The 18,060-nt window shown below is 41.9% G+C and overlaps 1 protein-coding gene across 1 annotated transcript in view; it reads left to right on the forward strand.

Annotated features, from left to right (window-relative positions):
• The first annotated feature begins 432 nt into the window (after positions 1 to 432).
• Positions 433 to 18,060, forward strand: part of grm2b (glutamate receptor, metabotropic 2b) — a 29,425-nt gene continuing 11,797 nt past the window's right edge. The window contains exon 1 of the mRNA XM_085777190.1: positions 433 to 1,058. Coding sequence (XP_085633316.1) covers positions 558 to 1,058 — 501 coding nt within the window. The 5' untranslated portion in view covers positions 433 to 557. The remainder of the gene's footprint in view (positions 1,059 to 18,060) is intronic.

Here is an 18,060-nt window from a genome sequence, read left to right on the forward strand (position 1 = left end):
TTACCTGACAATAAGATGAGGCAAACTTAATTTGATGAGTAAGAATCAATAAGAAAAAATGTAGGGAAGGAAAAAAGTTTTTATATAATCTGCTTGTTTTTACACAGTTATCACAGTGTGATTGTTCAGATCCTCAATAACCATGTGGGCGAAAAGCTGAAGAAGAGTAATGGTACTAATGACAATCAGTGACAAAGGACAAAAATATAAGCTGTCAGTGGGCGGCAGTAACGCACAGTCTGAGACATAATGATCATGTTATTACTCAGCTCAGTCTTTTCCTATTTAATTAGTATAATCCCCCATAGATGATATTCTACACAGATAGATGGATGGATGGATGGATGGATGGATGGATGGATAGATGGATAGCTGGGTGGATAGATCATAATGAAATAGGCTTAATTGGGTAATTCGTTTCTCCTTTGATTCATTCAGGAAATATCAATCATGCTGCACCCGCTGAGAGAAGATTCCGAAGTGATCCACCTCCAGACTTTGTGAGCCTCTGCTCCGCTCTGCTCTGACCAGCTGAACCCCCGCTACCTGATCCTGCCATGCTGAGCGTAATGCTCTGCCCCGGGTCCTCGGCCTATTATTGGCCTCTCCACATGGTCCTGCTGGAGCTCTTGATACCGGGAGTCCTACCCAGCATGTCCAGATTGCCCCCCGCGGCCAAACGCGAGATCATCATGGACGGGGATTTGGTGATTGGAGGCCTGTTCCCCGTGCACCACAAAGGCGACGGGACGGAGGACTGCGGGAAGATCAACGAGGAGAGGGGGATCCAGAGACTGGAAGCCATGCTGCTGGCGCTCGACGAGATCAACTCCAGCGATCGCATCCTTCCCGGGCTCCAGCTGGGGGCCCACATCCTGGACACGTGCTCCAAGGACACCTACGCTCTGGAGCAGTCTCTGGACTTCGTCAGGGCCTCCCTCACCAAGGTGCAAGATCCGGGCTTCATCTGCCCGGACGGATCCAGACCCGTCCAAAACGAGGTCCCGCTGGCCATCTCTGGGGTCATCGGAGGGTCGTACAGTGACGTCTCCATCCAGGTAAGTGACGTGTACACTGTTTACAATGCTACATTTAGAATGAAGGAAAATTAGATATTAAAGGGAAACTTCACCCAAAATCGATAATAAATAAATTCACCAATTTTCTACTCACCGCCATGCCAAGGAAGGGTTTGGAGAACTTTCGTTGTCATCAATGCTTTTGAAGTTCGGTGGGGGCCACTTTTCATATACAGTACATATACACTGTAATGGTGGCGGATAGCGCTCAATTTTGAATAGTCCAAAACACACACTATGAAACATCCAAATGCCTCCATACTGCTCGTCCCTACTGATGACCCAAGTGTGTGTTTTGGACAATTCAAAATTGAGCACTATCTGCTATATGATAATCTGTTGCCAGCCGGACCCCCCCTGCAACTCCAAAAGCATTTTGATGACTCCGAAAGTTCTCCCAACCCTTCCTTGGCATGACGCTGAGTAGAAAATTGGTGAATTTATTTAATTGAGCGTAGCGTTAGTTCTGGCAGGCCACGACGTCAAGCTCTAACTGCATAGCTGTCATCGCCGGCGCAGATCAGCTGATGGCTCAGCTGACTCTGCGTGCCCGCTCCCTATTGGGAAATTGCATTAAGAGCGGGGTATTTAAACTGCTCTCGCCCGACCCTCCTTCCTGCTTCCTCTGCTGCTGGCACTTTCGCAACCCACCTCCACCCCAGCTCCTCCTGTATTCATGTTGGTTGCTCTGCTCTGTCTGGGTTTTCTTTTGCTGCTGCGCTCCCTGCTTATGCCGTTCACGATGGCTCGTGAAGGGCAGGAAGGTGCTCTTCCTGCCTCAGGCTTTCCACGCAAGCGCGTGGAAGAGCAGGGGGCCCCAGAACAGTATCATACCGCCAAATAAAACTGTGCAAGTAAATAAAGATTATTTTGACAAAAGTGGTCCTGACTGAAATATATTTATTATCGATTTTGGGTGAAGTATCCCTTTAACCCAGTATCACTAGGAATTGACCTATGGCTAAGCCCCGCCCCCTCCACTCACATGGACAAACAAATCAACATTCTGTGTCACAGTACCAGACATTTTGCAGGAGATTATTGATGAACATAAAATTCACAAGTCATTGAGAAGTCACCAAAATGATCAAGACTAGGCATTGGATGGATTTTATTGTATTGTAAAGAATGTCAATACTAATTTACAGCTCCTACTGCAAACATGATAAACCGCATTTAATTTGTCTGTCATTTCAATCCACACCCCTGCCCAGTTGGTGGCGAGTGCGCATATATTCAGATTTCCATGTGTTAGTCTGTGAGCATCTTTCGAAAGCTTAGAAACTACACTTTCAGAATCTGTAAATATCTCAAAATGCCCCTCGGGAGACTTGTTCCTGGTTTTTCCGTGGCTGGGCACATTTATTAGCTATTGTCTAGTCTTGATGTACAGAATGACCTTGTTGGCTTTATATGGCAAAATCTCACAGCAGCTGAGTGTCCTGCTGAAAGCCCAAACGACAGGAGGAATAAACTGACACCGGGCCACCACACCAAGTGTTGCTCTACTGTATATCCAGAGATGTTTACGGATGGGCTAGAGCGTATTTTTTATACCTTTTAGGATTCATAAAAAGTTTTCTCTTAACTTTTACTTCTCAACCTAGCGTTAGCTGGAGCTAACACCAGAGTCACACACACACCCCGATTCAGTGTCATCAATAATAAAGGTCGGAGACGTCGGTGAGTGTAGATAATATCTATACATATAAACAAGACGCTGCATTAAGGATGACGTTGTTTTGCCAAACTAACAAAGGACTAGCTACTGTAGTCCTCATGATCGCAGGCAGGCTGAGCTTCAGTAACATCACTGTGCTGGCTCCCATTGGTTTTTTAAAAAAAGCTCACTGAACGAAACTCACTTCCTCTAATGCATTTCAGTGGACGTCCAGGCAGAGACTGTCCGGGTTTATGGGAATGGGTATATGCACTGTGATTGGCTCATTATGTTTGAGGGCAGGGCTTAGTGAGAACAGAAACACGCACATCCCAAAAAGGGAGGGAAGGGCTTAGCCATAGGTCAGTTACATTCTCATTGGATGATGAGGCGATTTAGGGGTAAAAAGCAAAGGGTGAGGTAAAAAGTAATGTGTGGAGCTGTTGTTCTAGTTGTACTGTGTTATAGGCCTATGAGAAGTGTTTCTATTATTTTGTCCACCCCAGATATAATATTACCAATTAAAGCAGAAGTAAGTGGTCCGGTCGATAAATGTTTTCTCTTCGGCTCAGAGCAGAGCAGAGGGACTGAGAGACCCGTGTTTCAGTCCAAACACTCTATGTAAGTGATTGCTGTCGGAAGATATAACTATTTAAGACTTATATTAACACAAATATATCACTTAATTCTGCTTTAAAGCTTCAGTTGGTAACAATTATTCAGTCATATTTGCTGCAACTGTCACTATATTCTGATGGTCAGACATTAAATGAGTAATTTAGGACAAAATCCAACTCCTCTGGCTCCACCTACAGCCTGTAATCGTATTTGCCAAAATCCACCGCGCCCGACGATTCTCCACCAGTCAGGTAGAGGGAGCAGGAGGAGCAGCCAATCGCCGCTCCTACACGCCGTGCTATGGATACGGTACATCTTCTGTGGGTGCGTTTATGGCTACTTTGTGTGTGTCTGTGTGTGTGTGGGGCGCTTGGCAGAGGCAAAGACGGTTTATAAACTCTTTGGCAGAGGTTCATAAAGGGACCTGACGGAGTATTGTCTTGAAATTTCCGACCAAGTCGCGGAGTTTACTTTCACTTTCGTCAACTTACCAACTGGAGCTTTAAGTCACATCTCTATAATGTCATGCAGTTCAATAGCACCAAACGACCGTGAAGTTTTATCACGTCTCTATAAAACAGTTTCAACCAAATTGAACACTGTTCCATTCTAGTTGTAGCCAATAAACTGCAGCTATTATTCCCAAACCCTGACAGACTTTCTTAGTCACCTAACCATGACCACAACTTAATAACCTTTCTTTAACTTTAACAATACCATATTGCAATCCGCATAAATTGTGTAAATTAAAACAGAAGTATAGGTGCAGATTTAAATGGTGTTTCAGCTCGATACTGTGCAGTATCTTTACATGTTTCTGTTCAATTCAAACCCGTCAAGTCAAATCCTTATGTTGTATGTTTATTTAGTGCCTTAAGGGAAACTGTGAAATGGTTTAATTCATATTCAGTATGCATTCTGTTAGTAGGGGATGGATAAACTTGCATTACCTATACACACTCCTCCTCCTTTCCACAAATACAGAAAACAACCATGAATGCCTTGCATCTCTGTTTTACTGAGCCTGAGGACACAGCCTTCAGTGGAGGGGATTTTGCTTTAGTTGTAAGAGCATGAATCCACCTGGGATGATTCTGTTTGAAGCATCAACATTCACAGAGGCATCCGTCACTTTGTCAGCGACTTCATTTCCGCCTTGCAAAGAAAACTGACCTTTCACACATGTATGAAAGGTTGCCAGAGGCGATGCATCTGAGCATAATTAATTAATTCTGATTGGCATCACATGCCGTAATTATGATACTAAGGGTTTTAGTGAGATAAAATGTGGCTACACTTTCCACTAACAGTTCGCAACACATTTATTTATACACACACACATACAAAAACTTAACCTTTTTATTTGTGACAGCCTGGAAAGGAAACAGTAAACTCTATGCATATAAAGCCAAGTGTGTAGCTGGAGGTCCTACAGTACTTAATGTTTGGTTCACTCATGTGGATGTACAATTAATTTGCTTAGGGAGCAGTTTACAGTCCAATGATACCAGATTTTCATCCCTCAGGACGACCTCTGGTCTGTTTGGTTGACTATTGGTGAAGCTAATGAGCTTATTCATGTATTTAAACAGAAACGATGTCAGAATTATGCTGATTTAGTAGTTCTTTGAAGAACACTGGTATCTCTAATGTGCCTGATATGGCTTAATAGCTAATAATGCAAAGAATCCAAAGTGTTTTTTTCCCCCTAATATCAAACCTCTAGCCTACTTGTTTTGAGCTCTGATGAAACCACTTATTTTCCCTGTCCTGTAATGTCATTGATCCTGCCTAAGTTGTAATTAATTTTCCTCCACTTGTGACACTGAGGGGTCCTCGTTAAGTTTGACTCGCTCAAATGATAAAAAATTTAATCTCATTAAAAAGTTTGTGAAACAGCAAGGATCAGCGGGGTCGTGCTTTAACAGAGTTTAAACACCTTTGAAAACAAAGTCCACCCCCAGGTATCACATTAAAGAAACACATCCCTGTATAGAAGCTTATTGAAAAGAAGTAACCTTTGAGAAAACTGCCTGCAACAGTTACACAATTCACATACAGTGTGACTAATGCTGGCGATTTTAAACATGATATAAACTAAGCACTCCATGAATATTTAATGTTATACCTGGAAAAAGCTGTCGATGGTTGAATCACTAGTCATGAATATGGAGCAGTGTTTATGCATTCTAATCAGCCTGCACGCCACCGTATGAAGATGCAAGCCATGTGCAAAGCAGCTGCAAATGTTCAGTTGAGAAAAACATTTCAAAGAAGTCCACATTGGTACAGTACACACTAACACCAGTAAGATATAATGCTGATGATCATGATTGCAGACTTGTTAGGAAACTGTTGTTTACTTCTAGCAGCTACTGAGGCACATTATCATTTATATTTTTATATTGTCAGTGTCCACTTGATGAAAACAAGTCCAACGTTAACTCCATCTGAGCTCTGTTTTTGGTCTCTACCCGCTCCTCGGGGAAATATCTGGCTCTTCAGCAGCTAAATGTTCCACGCCAGCTCCTCTCCAACTGTGTCTGCCCGATGTTACATGCTGAGCAAATCAAATGCCTCCTGTGCATCAAAACAGTAAACTACACTCAAACTCACTACACAGCTCCGAGTGAGGATTCTCTGAAGGTTCGATAAACTGAGTGAGTTTTCCAGGATAGCTTCATTGTGATTATTCAAATATTCAGTATAGCCACTTTAGGCTTGTGGTGTGCTCCAGCTTTTCACATTCCCCTCAAATAATCCTAGAGAGCCTTATTGTGTTATTGAGGTGGATCAACAATGTAGGAAACACTTTTTTATACACACTGTTGCCCATGAAGTTGGAATAAGATACAGTGAGGAAAATAAGTATTTGATCCCCTGCTGATCTTTTACATTTGTTCCCCCACAAAGAAATGGGTGGTTTATAGTTTTTATGGTAAATTAATTTTAACAGAGAGAGACAGAATATATATATTGAAAAAAATTCAGAGTTAATAAATGTAACAAATTATTTTCCATTTGATGAAGTGAAATCAGAACAAAATCAATACTCAACTATAGAAAAAGTACGGAAGCATATTGCACTCACTTGAAAGTAATTTGACATTTTTTTCAGTTTTTCTGAGTAATATATATTTTTTGGGCTGAGTAATTTACTTTTCTATTTTTTTGAGGTTTTTTTTGAGTTTTTTTTCTTCTGTTTTTTTTTTTTCCTGAATTAACAAGATACTCGCCTGCCTGCCCCGCAATCTGGTAGCATTTCAGAATAAAAGCCCTATAAATATGTATATATTTAAATGGTATTCTCCGTATATTCAGAATGATATTAAAAGCAAACTTCCCGTTGTTACTGAACAATTCCACTTCAGACCGATAATACTGTACCCCACCCCAGGGTGCATTTCAGAGGTCATCATAGGTGGAGCTTAAATGACCAGACAACCAGTTTCTCAGGGACAGCATTGTTTTGTATTAACAGATAGTTTCCAAATTTACATTAAGCCAGCCTCCATGGATATATTATATGAAATCTTACATCCATGGTGGAGGCTGGCTTGGCTGTAGTGGTTAAACTTTACTTCACGTGAAATTTTGAAATCTCGTTAAGTCAGAAAAAAAAGGTCAAAAATATTTGCAGATTCACACATTTGATCTAATTGGTTAAACCCATGCATGAAACTAAAGACAACAAGCTGAGGTGGTATGGGGTATTACCATGCCTTGACTACCTAATGTAAACATCCCCTGACAGTAGCCTCATATATTAATGTCAGACATGAGTGTGTTGACCTTTTCAAACAACCTTTGAATCCTTTTAAGTGGTGTTTTTAGTCCACACATGCAGCGTCAAAGCCTCTGGACATTGTGCCATAACCTTGATGAGGAGTGAGCTGGTCGGCTCTCGCTCCCCCGCTGTGTTTGTCACTTTCATGGCTCTCCCTTTGGAAGCATGAAAATTAGATTGGTATCATTCATAACTCCACATCCCTCCACACAGTGTAGTGTAACGGGACGCGCATCTTCTTTGAATAAGTCCACTACTGACGCCTCTCACCCTGATCCCTGTGCTAATTTTCTGTTAAAACAACACCAGAGTACAAGCCAGGCCTGAATAATTTAGCTCTCTCTGGGAGTGATGAATGCTTCATGTCAGTGCGTTGCTGCTGAAAGGAGAGTCACTCACACTGGGCTGAGGATGTCCACCTTTCCACGTTGGAGTCATTTTGAATCTGTTAAACAGCGGGGGGGAGGGGGGTGGGGCTTCTTCACCTAAAAAGAGGCAGATGATATTGAGTGTCTTCTCTCGCGGCGTTGATGATGATTTGACAAAAGAACAGCGTGTTTTCAAGAGGCATGAAAAGGACTGCCTGTGCATCTCCCTGAGTGAATGAGTCTTCAGTGACCACACACTCGCACAGATTCAAAAGAAACTCTGAGCTTTTGAGTTGTTTTTTTTGTGCAAATTTGAATACATACCTCTACTGTCACCGTGCCCAACCGCCTCTTTGTTATACCACATTCAGTCACAATAATGAATGGAGCCGTGAGAGCGGCGAGGAGCCCGTGGTGGGATGTTTTTTTGAAGGATTGCTGGTTTAAACAGCCCTTTTTTTTCATCCCAGAGAAGAGCTTTATGTAATAAATAAAAAAAAGAGGAGAAGTGCCAGCGATGGTCCTGGGGAAGTTTTTGAGAGGAGCTGCTTTTTCCCATCCGTGGGGTGCATCTCCATTGGCTGGCAAGGACGCATCCACCTGCGTGTGGAGAGGCGGCTGATGGCTGCCTGTGACAGGGGCCAAGGACGAGATGTGGGAAAGATGGTGAGAGAGCCGGAGCCAGTTTCTCCTCAGCATCAAAGGGGGTTCTTTAGTAATTAGCCCCGGCAACATTCAGGAGGCTTTCATCATCGCCTTGCTCGTCCTGATATATGTTTTTCCTTCTTTTTCTGTCTGGTTGCTGTTAATGTTTTTTGAAAATACTCTTAATTGCCATCTGGGATGTTACCTATAGACTTGACCGTGTGTGATGATGATGATGATGACTCACTTCCTCACAGTCTCTTCACTGTGAATACAAGACAAGATTATACATAAATTATTGTCAAAATGAATGAAAACACACTTTTCTGGGAAAATAACATTAATAAAAGATCTGTATCTTCAAATCCTCAAGTTCCTGAGCTTTCACAACTGCAAAAATAATAAGCTGGAATTTGCTTAGAGGCATAATCACAACTTCAATATAGATTTTTTTCTCTTCATAAATCTCCTCTAAAACTAAACAAGAAGATGCACAAGAGGAAAAATCAATTGGTTTTTTGTGTCGATAGAAACTATGAAATCCTGGTTCAGTCTCTCTTCTTCTATAAATTAAACATAAAATGTGGCACTTTATAAACTTCTTCTCCCCTCATGACAGCTACTGAGACTGTGGCATGGTAAAAATTTAATAAACTAAAAATTGAACTCCAAAAACCACCCACTACAATCCTTCAAGACTATTAGACAAACTCTGTCTAACCGCTGCTGCAGCTGCTGGGAAGGTCCTCAGTAATTAGAGGTTATAAGTTCATATCAGCCCTGCCACGCTGTATATTGATATTTAATATATTTTTGGTTTGCGGTGGTTTATTGTGTTGATACGTCGTCGCGTGGAGGAACTAGCGAGGGCTTTGTCTTTATTGTGTTTCCATCTTCACAGAGTGCATTGGGTGGGAAAGAAAGAAAAAATCCTGCTTTGGTGTTATCTTCAAAAGGGTCTTGTTTATCATGTGATATTATGGTTGAACCCCCCCCAACCCCTTTTCTTCCCCTCCTCTTCCTGAAACTGTTATTTTTCAAGCTTGAAATTTTAGCACGTTTGGTGAACACATCTCGTCTCCTTAATTAGCACCATGCAAATGTCATTCAGAGTGATGGGAAACGCAGTATTGGCTGGGAGGTTGGTTTGGAGTCAGGACCCACGTGGTCGATAATAATACAAGCTTATTGATTTTCACATGCACACCCCACTCTCCATATTGTCCGTCCGTCTGCATCTTCGCAGGAATAAACTACTTAATCTTTTACTCAGGACCTGTGGCTGTTATCCAGAGCGCCGTGGTTGGGAGAATCGCTCTCCCGTCTCAATAACAGTTGAACCTGTTGGAGTTATCAAGCTTATTTCGAATCTGCCGCAGGCTAGAGGTAATATTTAAAAGGCGTTGAACACAGCGGATGATAAAGAGCAGCATTTTTCTCAGATGTGTCCCTGAACTCTATGTGAAGGTTTCTGTGGTAAGCAGCTTTGTTCTGCTGGGCAGGTTCAATAACAAGAACTGCACCCCCCCCCCCCTAAAAATAATGCACATAAGCACACATATCGACACATATTTATTTCTCCTTCTGCTTCCAGAGCTCTCCACATGCTAATGATTAGTTTTGATCACACAAGCTCTGACCCCCCGCCCCCCCTCTCACCTCCACCACCCGATATATCAGCATGCAGTATATGGTCTTATGTGGGAAACATGTTGGTTTACGTGTGCACCTGCTGTTTTTAGAGTCTTAGCATTTGAGTCTTTGTTCTGTGTGAGTTTTTTATGTTTGTGTGTCAGTGTGTGCAGGTGCAGGCACACTGGGTTTGCTTTTTTTTTTTTTAAAAAGGGAAAAAATAGTGATGTATTAATATTTTGTCGTGCCTACAGTAGTGTTACCTCCACTAATGAGATCACATCAAAATCTGCTAAAGAAAGAAAGAAAATAAAAAACACTAAGGTTTCCCTTATTCTTAAATCAATATGCAGTATTGTGGATTGCCCAACCTGTCTCCCAGAATACACAAAACAGTTGTTGCCAATTACGCAGTGTTATTTTTAATGAAGGAGGTGAAGTAGAGAGGTGAATGGTGGGAACGGCAGGCGTGGGTTCACATCCCAAGTCCCATCTGCTGTTAGGTGTAGACGACAAAAGCTCTTTGGCAAAGGTAAGATTGTTTGTCTTTTTTAGTAGAAAACCTCTAATCATATTCTTTCCCTCTCCTGGCTGCCAGTGCCTAAACATGAGCATTAAAATTCAAATAACACTGCACTCACTATACTGTTGCACAAAATCTGACATTTTTGTGGAAAATACATGATTATTGGACATTTTACTGATTAGGTTAGTTAACGTTTTATCATCGTGCTGCAAGATTGTTGATGTTATTTCTAGGGGACAGGGTTGACTGTGTTAAATGAATGGCATTAACATGTTTCTCTATTTTCATTTAAAAAAGCATGCCCTTGTTAGCAGCCTGTTGGTGGTGGACAGTATAATACATGGCCATTGATCTGATTTTCCCTCACTGGCAGTGGGTGCAAACAAGAAAATATTAAGATGAACCTGGAGCTGAGAGATCAGGTGGGAGAAAGTATGCAAAGTAGCGAATGTGCCAGAGATGTGCAGCAGTGCGAAATTTGCTGTTCTCCAATTCCATCCAATTTGGATGAACAAGCCTTGGATGGAGGAGAGGCTCTGCAATCATACTGAAGAACACAGGGCTCATTCTCCGTGCCGGAGCTCAAATTATGTCAGAGAGGACAAACTGGATCCAAGTGGATGAGCGCGGAAAAATGCACCTTTGGTTTAGGGCGTGTTTGTTTGTGATATTGCAGGATCAGTCAAATCACTCCGGCAAGCTCAGCTGCCTCTCTCCACTGCAGCCTGATTTAGCCTGGGTGCTGCTTGCACCTGATGTATGTTGGGATCAAAGCTTAGACTGTTGCATACATTAGAAATGAAACCATCTAAAACTGTCATTGCCTTTGACTGTACATCACACAAATAATCAATCACATTCAAATGATTGGATCCAGCCTGCTATGGTGGAACTATAAAAAATAAAATAAAATAATAAATAATAAAATTTTGGTAACTTCACTCGATGGGTGGGTTCATTAGACCTTTCATAAGGTGTTCGTAATGCATTCACGACGGCTTCATAGGGCATGACTCAGCATTCATATGTCATGTTACATTGCTATGGAATAACAAACTGGGATTTTTTTTCAAAATAAAAGTCCCCTAATTGCACTTCGAAATCTGGGAACAAAATATAATTCAGCATTCTATTGCCAACGGTTCACAAAATGCATAGTGTGTTACCCAGGTGTTTCATCAAAGCACCTGGAATAAGACCTACTGGGATAAAATACCAACTCATACAAAGACTTTGTTAAAGTCATGTATGCAGAATTTTAAGCAGAAGTAAGCGGAATGTTTGTGTTAATATAAGTCTTAAATAGTTCTATCTTCCGACAGCAATCACTTATATAGAGTGTTTGGTCTGAAACACGGGTCTGTCAGTCACTCTGCTCTGCTGTAAGCCGAGGAGAAAACTTTCCTTGTATCCTACAACCTTTATACGAGGGCGGGGACTGCTAATTCCATCGACTGACAAGAAGTTAGCCAAAACGACCGGATCGCTTACTTCTGCTTTAAGCATTGTTTGCTTTTATTTGTTCCTGTCGCCCAAAGTTGCCCAGACACTGAACCAATCCAGTGAGAGCATAATTTGTAATTCAGTTATGAACCCTTCTGTTTAGTAAAGTGACATGCAGAGGAACATTCATAAACCATCCATGAAAGATTTACAAATAACTCCTAGCCCTTATGAAGCCTTCACTGACTGTATTGTACTGTGTTTGTTATCAGGTGCATCAGGGGACTTTTATTTTGAAAAAAAGTTCATTATTCCATAGAAATGCAACCCGCTGTATGAGTTGTGCCGAGAATGCATACATACACCTTATAAAAGGTCTTATGAATGTGCTATGCACCCACTTGCCAAGCAAAGTCTAAATTTGAATACTGCTTAAAATGGAATGTTGCAGATTTTAAGTTTTTGTGTGTGTTTAGCTTTATCAGCATGTTTATTATTTACCTCCTTGCTGTGTTTTTTGCTCAGGAATAATTTCTCGTCTGCACAAATTGAACCTAACACAAGCCTGGCACAGATCATTTGGGCGCCTCATTCCAGATCTGTGGAATTAGATATTTTGAGAGCACTACAATGAAAAAGAAACATTATGTTCAGTCAAAGAGAGATAATGTCACATGTTGAAAGTGACATCTTTCTTTTGCAGTTTAAATATATTATATTTAACCCATCAGTCCTGTGCACTCCTATGTATTATTCACCGCACTAGACCTTTGGTGAGTGGCCAGGCTGGTGCATTGTACATCCTGAAGTTTCACTCTACATGTCATGTACTGTATCTACTGTAGGGCTCAGCTTGACAGCCACCTTGGGGAAACAGAAAGGGACTTTCCACGTTGAAAGAAATCATGACAGACACATGAGTAAGAGGCTGCCCGTGTTCCAGCTGTCTTATGTTTTCCCTCCATATTTCTGCTCTTCTAAATGAACACCGGTCTGAAATCCCATAATACTGTTGCCATGGCTCACGGCACCAACTGCCAGATATGCAGTAGAGTCTTAAGACCAAGATCTTTAAAGAATAACTGCCAACCCTTGTGTATATTGATTACAATTTGTTGCTATGGACTAACCACATGCTGGCTCGTTCCAGCCCCCTGGCAACAATTATAAAGTTTGTTAAGAGTTTGTTCTGTCTAGAAATCAATTCTTGAGAGTGTGGCCAACCTCGAACCCTGTAACAAAACAGTTATACACTTATATACTGGTACAGTGACAGGCCTTAATATGAGAAGAAAAAAAAAGGGTTACTGTGAAAGATCATTTTATATGAAGACATTTACAAACATTATTTGTACTCAATTGTACTGTTTCTATTTTTTCTCCCAAAATCTTCAGCCCACAAGTTTAGACAACTAAACCACTGTTTTAGATTTTTCATTTATTTGCACTGTATTATTATTTGCATATTAAAAAATGCCATATGGTCATATTATATGCTATTGTGCAGTAATATTCGTCCCTGTATGGGGCACCATATGGCTCAGTGGGTTGAGCTGGTGCCCATATGCAGAGGCTACACTCCTTGCTTCAGCGGCTCCGGTTCGAATCCTGAATCCAGTGGCCCTTTGCTGCATGTAATTCCCCCTCCTCTCTATACTTTTGGCTAACTTCCTGTCAGCAGATGGAGTTAGCAGTCCCCGCCTGTAATGTTGTTGTGCATGCAATGTTGTAGTTCGTCCAGAAGGAGGCGCTCTTCAGTTTGTCTTTTGCGCGTTTATAGTCTTTTGCTTCCCCAGTGTCAGTAAGTGTGTCAAAGATGTCTTGTACACCGTCTTCAGCGTAGTGTAAAAGCATTGCACGTTTTCTTGTATCATCCTTTATATCCAGAGCGACAATGAAGTTTTCAAAGCGCTGTAACCACTTCTTCCAGCGTACGGATGAGGTTTGATCTTCGTCGACGTCAAAAGCAGGGAATGACAGCAGTGCAGCAGCCATGTTCGTGGAGAAAAAAAAATTTAAATCCTCGTCGCCAGTGTAAAGTTTTAGAAAGAAGACTCCGATGCACTTCGTGACTCTTACACACTTTTAGTTAGCGTTTCCAAACACAAGAATACAGCGTAACTCTTATACAAAACCCCGTGTTACACTCCCATGCTATCCGTCTTTCTCTGAACCTTATTTTCTCTCCTATTTTCTCCTCTTCCGGCTTAACCAACACAATACCAACTGAAGAGCGCCTCCTTCTGGACGAACTACAACATTGCATGCACAACAACATTACACCGCCCTCGTCCCTACGTCACCACATTCATGCGCATCCCTTGGCTGCACACACAGAGAGGACCGCCCCTTTATGCCGTTCTCTCTCCTCATTGGATAAAGGTTGTAGGATACAAGGAAAGTTTTCTCCTCGGCTTACAGCAGAGCAGAGTGACTGACAGACCCGTGTTTCAGACCAAACACTTTATTGCTGTCGGAAGACATAACTATTTAAGACTTATATTAACACAAACATTTCGCTTATTTCTGTTTTAAAGGCAAAAAGTTAAAAATATATATATATATACTCATTTTATAAATATAAAATGACTATATTTTACTATATTTTATATTTTTATAAATATAAAATGAGTCCCTTTATAAAATATTATGCATTCACTTATTACTGCACTGACTGTACCATGTCCTATAGCAGACTTTTTGAGTGGTGCCTCATTTGCTTGCTGTAGTCATGGCCCTTTCTTCACAAAGCATTATGGGTATGTACTGTATAGGTGTAAGGGTATTGGTATGTGTTGGTTCGTCTTAAGATACAGTAGTTTCAGTAAAGTGCCTGTAGTGCTGTAGCGGTGGGACTTAGCCTAATTAATACATTTGGAGTGTTTGGAGCCTGATGCGCTGAGAGCTAATTCACAGCATGACACTCCAGAGCCTGTGCTGTGAGTGTTCATCTGACTTGTTGATGGAAAGAGTGAGAGGGAAAATACAGCGCGAGGACGAACAGACGGTCACTGTCACACACTCCAGTGCCGTCCTGAAAGGTGCACTGTCAAGCTTCTCCAGGAATCTCTCGATGAGGACCAACTGGCTGTAAACCCTGCAAGAGGAAACTACCTTCTCACCATGCAAGTGTGACTGACTGACTGTCAGTGGCATACGTTACCCTGCCACATACGAAACCCTGCATATTCAGCAGCAGACCACATAAATCAAGCAGCGGCTTTCATCAGGCTTGCCCGTACATTTTCAGCAGAAATCACATCTCTCAGTGGGTAATGTGATGAGACCTCTGCCCTATATTCTACTAGAGACAGTGGAGAGGACTACTGCTGGGTGCTGTGCACTTGTCTAAATACATCATATTTACTCCATTCATCCCCTCAAGAGCTTGTACTGTGCCTGCATTTTCTACTCATGTCTTTAGGGTGTTTTAACTAAAGGAGGTTAAGCACACTGGCACTCGCAGATGAAGGCTAATGTTAGTAATTTCTGATGGAAAACGTAATGTGTATTGCCTTTTCAATGCCAAGTCGTCTTTACTGCTTGTGTCAGTCCAGTAATGTATGTTTACAATTGTATTGCTTTATTAAGATGCTCCATTGCATGGAGGCTTGATGCTGTAGGTACACACCATTAGACATGCAACCACATTATAAGGTGTGACTGGCATGGATATTTCAACATTTTTGGCAAATTGGCCCATTGCCATAATCCCTATAGCAGTAGGTTCATTACCTTTAATTGTCGGTGCAAGCTGTTTTTAGATCGGTGGGGCAGAGATGTGAGCTCTGCATGGCGCGTGGTATTTCTTCCTTTCCCTCATCAAACCAAATACACAATCCAACAACTCCAAAACGCTCTCGTGGACAAGTTGTGACCTGCACATTTGCCACGCTATGAAATAATAATAGAACATTATGAGACTGAGTTGTTTTCAAGGCAAATGCGTAGCCGGAACTACATTTCAGACATTTCAGCAAATAGTTCAGAGTATTTGCTTTATGTGTCATAATGTTATACGTTATTATTTATAGCTAGTGAATGTGCAGGTCACAACTTGTCCACGAGAGTGTTTTGGAGTTGTTTGATTGTGTATTTGATGAGTTGATGAGGGAAAGGTGAAAGTACTGTGCGCCTCTGTTGTGTTAGCTGAGCAGCTCACGTCTCTGCCCCGCCGATTGAAAAACAGCTTGCACCAACAATTAAAGGTAATGAACCTACTCCTATGACTATAGGGACTATGGCAATAGGCGAATTTGCCAAAAAGTTGAAATATCCCTTTAATGGTCAGACAAAAGATGACCCTCCCTCTGGATATACTCACATCATCTCCTCTGATGTCTTCCCTCTTTTCTGGGTTGAAGCAGTTACAGTTAAAGTAACTGTTCAACATCAGCAACTTCAACATGATCAGGTTCAGTCAAGTACAGAGAACGACACTGAAACACAGTGACACAGAAACCTCACCAATCAACTATTGATTTGGTCATATAATCACAGCACATCACAAACATACCAGCACACAGGTATAAATTCTATATATATACATCAATCAGGCACAACAATAGGACCACTGACAGGTGAAGTGAATAACACTTCATCATGGCTCCTGTTAGTGGGTCTGATATATTGGGCAGCAGGTGAACAACGAAAATAGAACCCCATCTTCAGAGTTGATGTGTTAGAAGCAGGAAAAATGTTCAGTGTAAGGATCTGATCCAGTTCTCCAAGGACGACTGGGTCTCTCTCTTGTAGCTGTTCCCGGTCTGCAGTGGTCAGGATCTATCTGGTCCAAGGAAGGAAGAGTGGTGAAGCGGCCACAGGCTCATTGATACACGTGGGGAGAGAAGGCTGGCCCGTGTGCTCCATCCAACAGACCAGCTACTGTTGCTCAGACTGCTGAACAAGTTCATGCTGCTTCTGATAGAAAGCTGTCACAACACACAGTGTTAGACAGGTGGTCAGAATGTTAGGCCTGATCAGTGTAGGTCTAATGGCATGGGCCCTACAGTATATGATACATAAACTTTTCCGTCAAAATAAGTAAAACAGATTGAGACATCATGCACACTGAAAATCAAATGTGGTGCAATGTGAACAAACCATATATTTTATGTAAGAATATATTTTCAATACTGCATTGATAGCAAAACATAATAATCAAGAACCACTAAAATCCACCACTGCCAAAAGACATTTTTCTTTTTCCACACTTACAGGCCATTTTTTCTAGTTATTTATTGAGGGAGCATTTTTTTGTGTAGACCTTTATTTAGATAGGTCAGAGAAGGTCAGGTTGAGAGAGAGAGAGAGAGGAGATGACATACGGCAAAGGGCCACAGGTTAGATCCAAACACATACGGAGCTGCTGCCATTAGGACTAAGCCCTCTATCAGGTGAACCGCCGGGGCGCCTCTAACAACCAACATTTCCATCCCTGGAGTCAAGCTGCTGGCGATGGGCTAAAAAAAGATTTGGGGTCTTGACCACATGCTGAAAATTTGTTTGCTACTGCTTATACAGAACATGTACTGTATATGTATAAATTACAACAAGACAGAAAGCACTGATTGCTGTTTAGGGTCTCGTCACGTCACGTCTGGGTAGGAGTAAGTGAGTTGTTAGACAGAACGGTTGAAGAAGAGTTGAATGTTGCGACTACATCCATGGGGAGGCCATTGTTTGGGAAGCCTCCAGGCATACCATGATGCCTGAGGGAGGAGATACTGTAGTCATCTTGAAGCTCATGGGTATTTACTAATCACCCCAGTGTCTCATGGGATGATCCTGCAGAATGACAAGTTTTCACCAGCTCCCTGTCAGAGTTGGCTCTGTAATGACGTGTGGGAAAGTAATTGCTATGATTTCATGATACCACTCCAACAGAATCATTGCAACAGGGTTGTGTCTGACCTGGATGCTCTGCTTGGAGTTTTCAGTTAAAAAATTATTACCCGCCCCCATTCAGCTCAGTATCACCAGAAATCAATATATTTGTCTAGGTATAGGTGCAATTGTAACTTCTGGCAGAATCTGTCAGGAGACTTAAATGAGTTGATGGAACTGCTTTGACAGCATAACGCACTGATGAAAGTGTTATCTCTGTGTCATTGCTGCTGTTGTTATCTGCCACTGTTATCTGAGGGGATTTGTGGCACTGGCTGCTGATATGAATCCGCAATAGCGTAAAGAGGTTGAAGATAGAGAAACATTGAATCGTAACTGTTTTCTTCTGCCGGTCTCTGCACATCAAGCACATCAGGAGGCAGGAGCCCTGAGCTCCAATAGCACCACTTCACCTA

The sequence above is a fragment of the Trachurus japonicus genome, chromosome 5 (genome assembly GCF_045865225.1).
Source record: "Trachurus japonicus isolate A0001 chromosome 5, Traja_1.0".
NCBI classification, from domain to species: domain Eukaryota; kingdom Metazoa; phylum Chordata; class Actinopteri; order Carangiformes; family Carangidae; genus Trachurus; species Trachurus japonicus.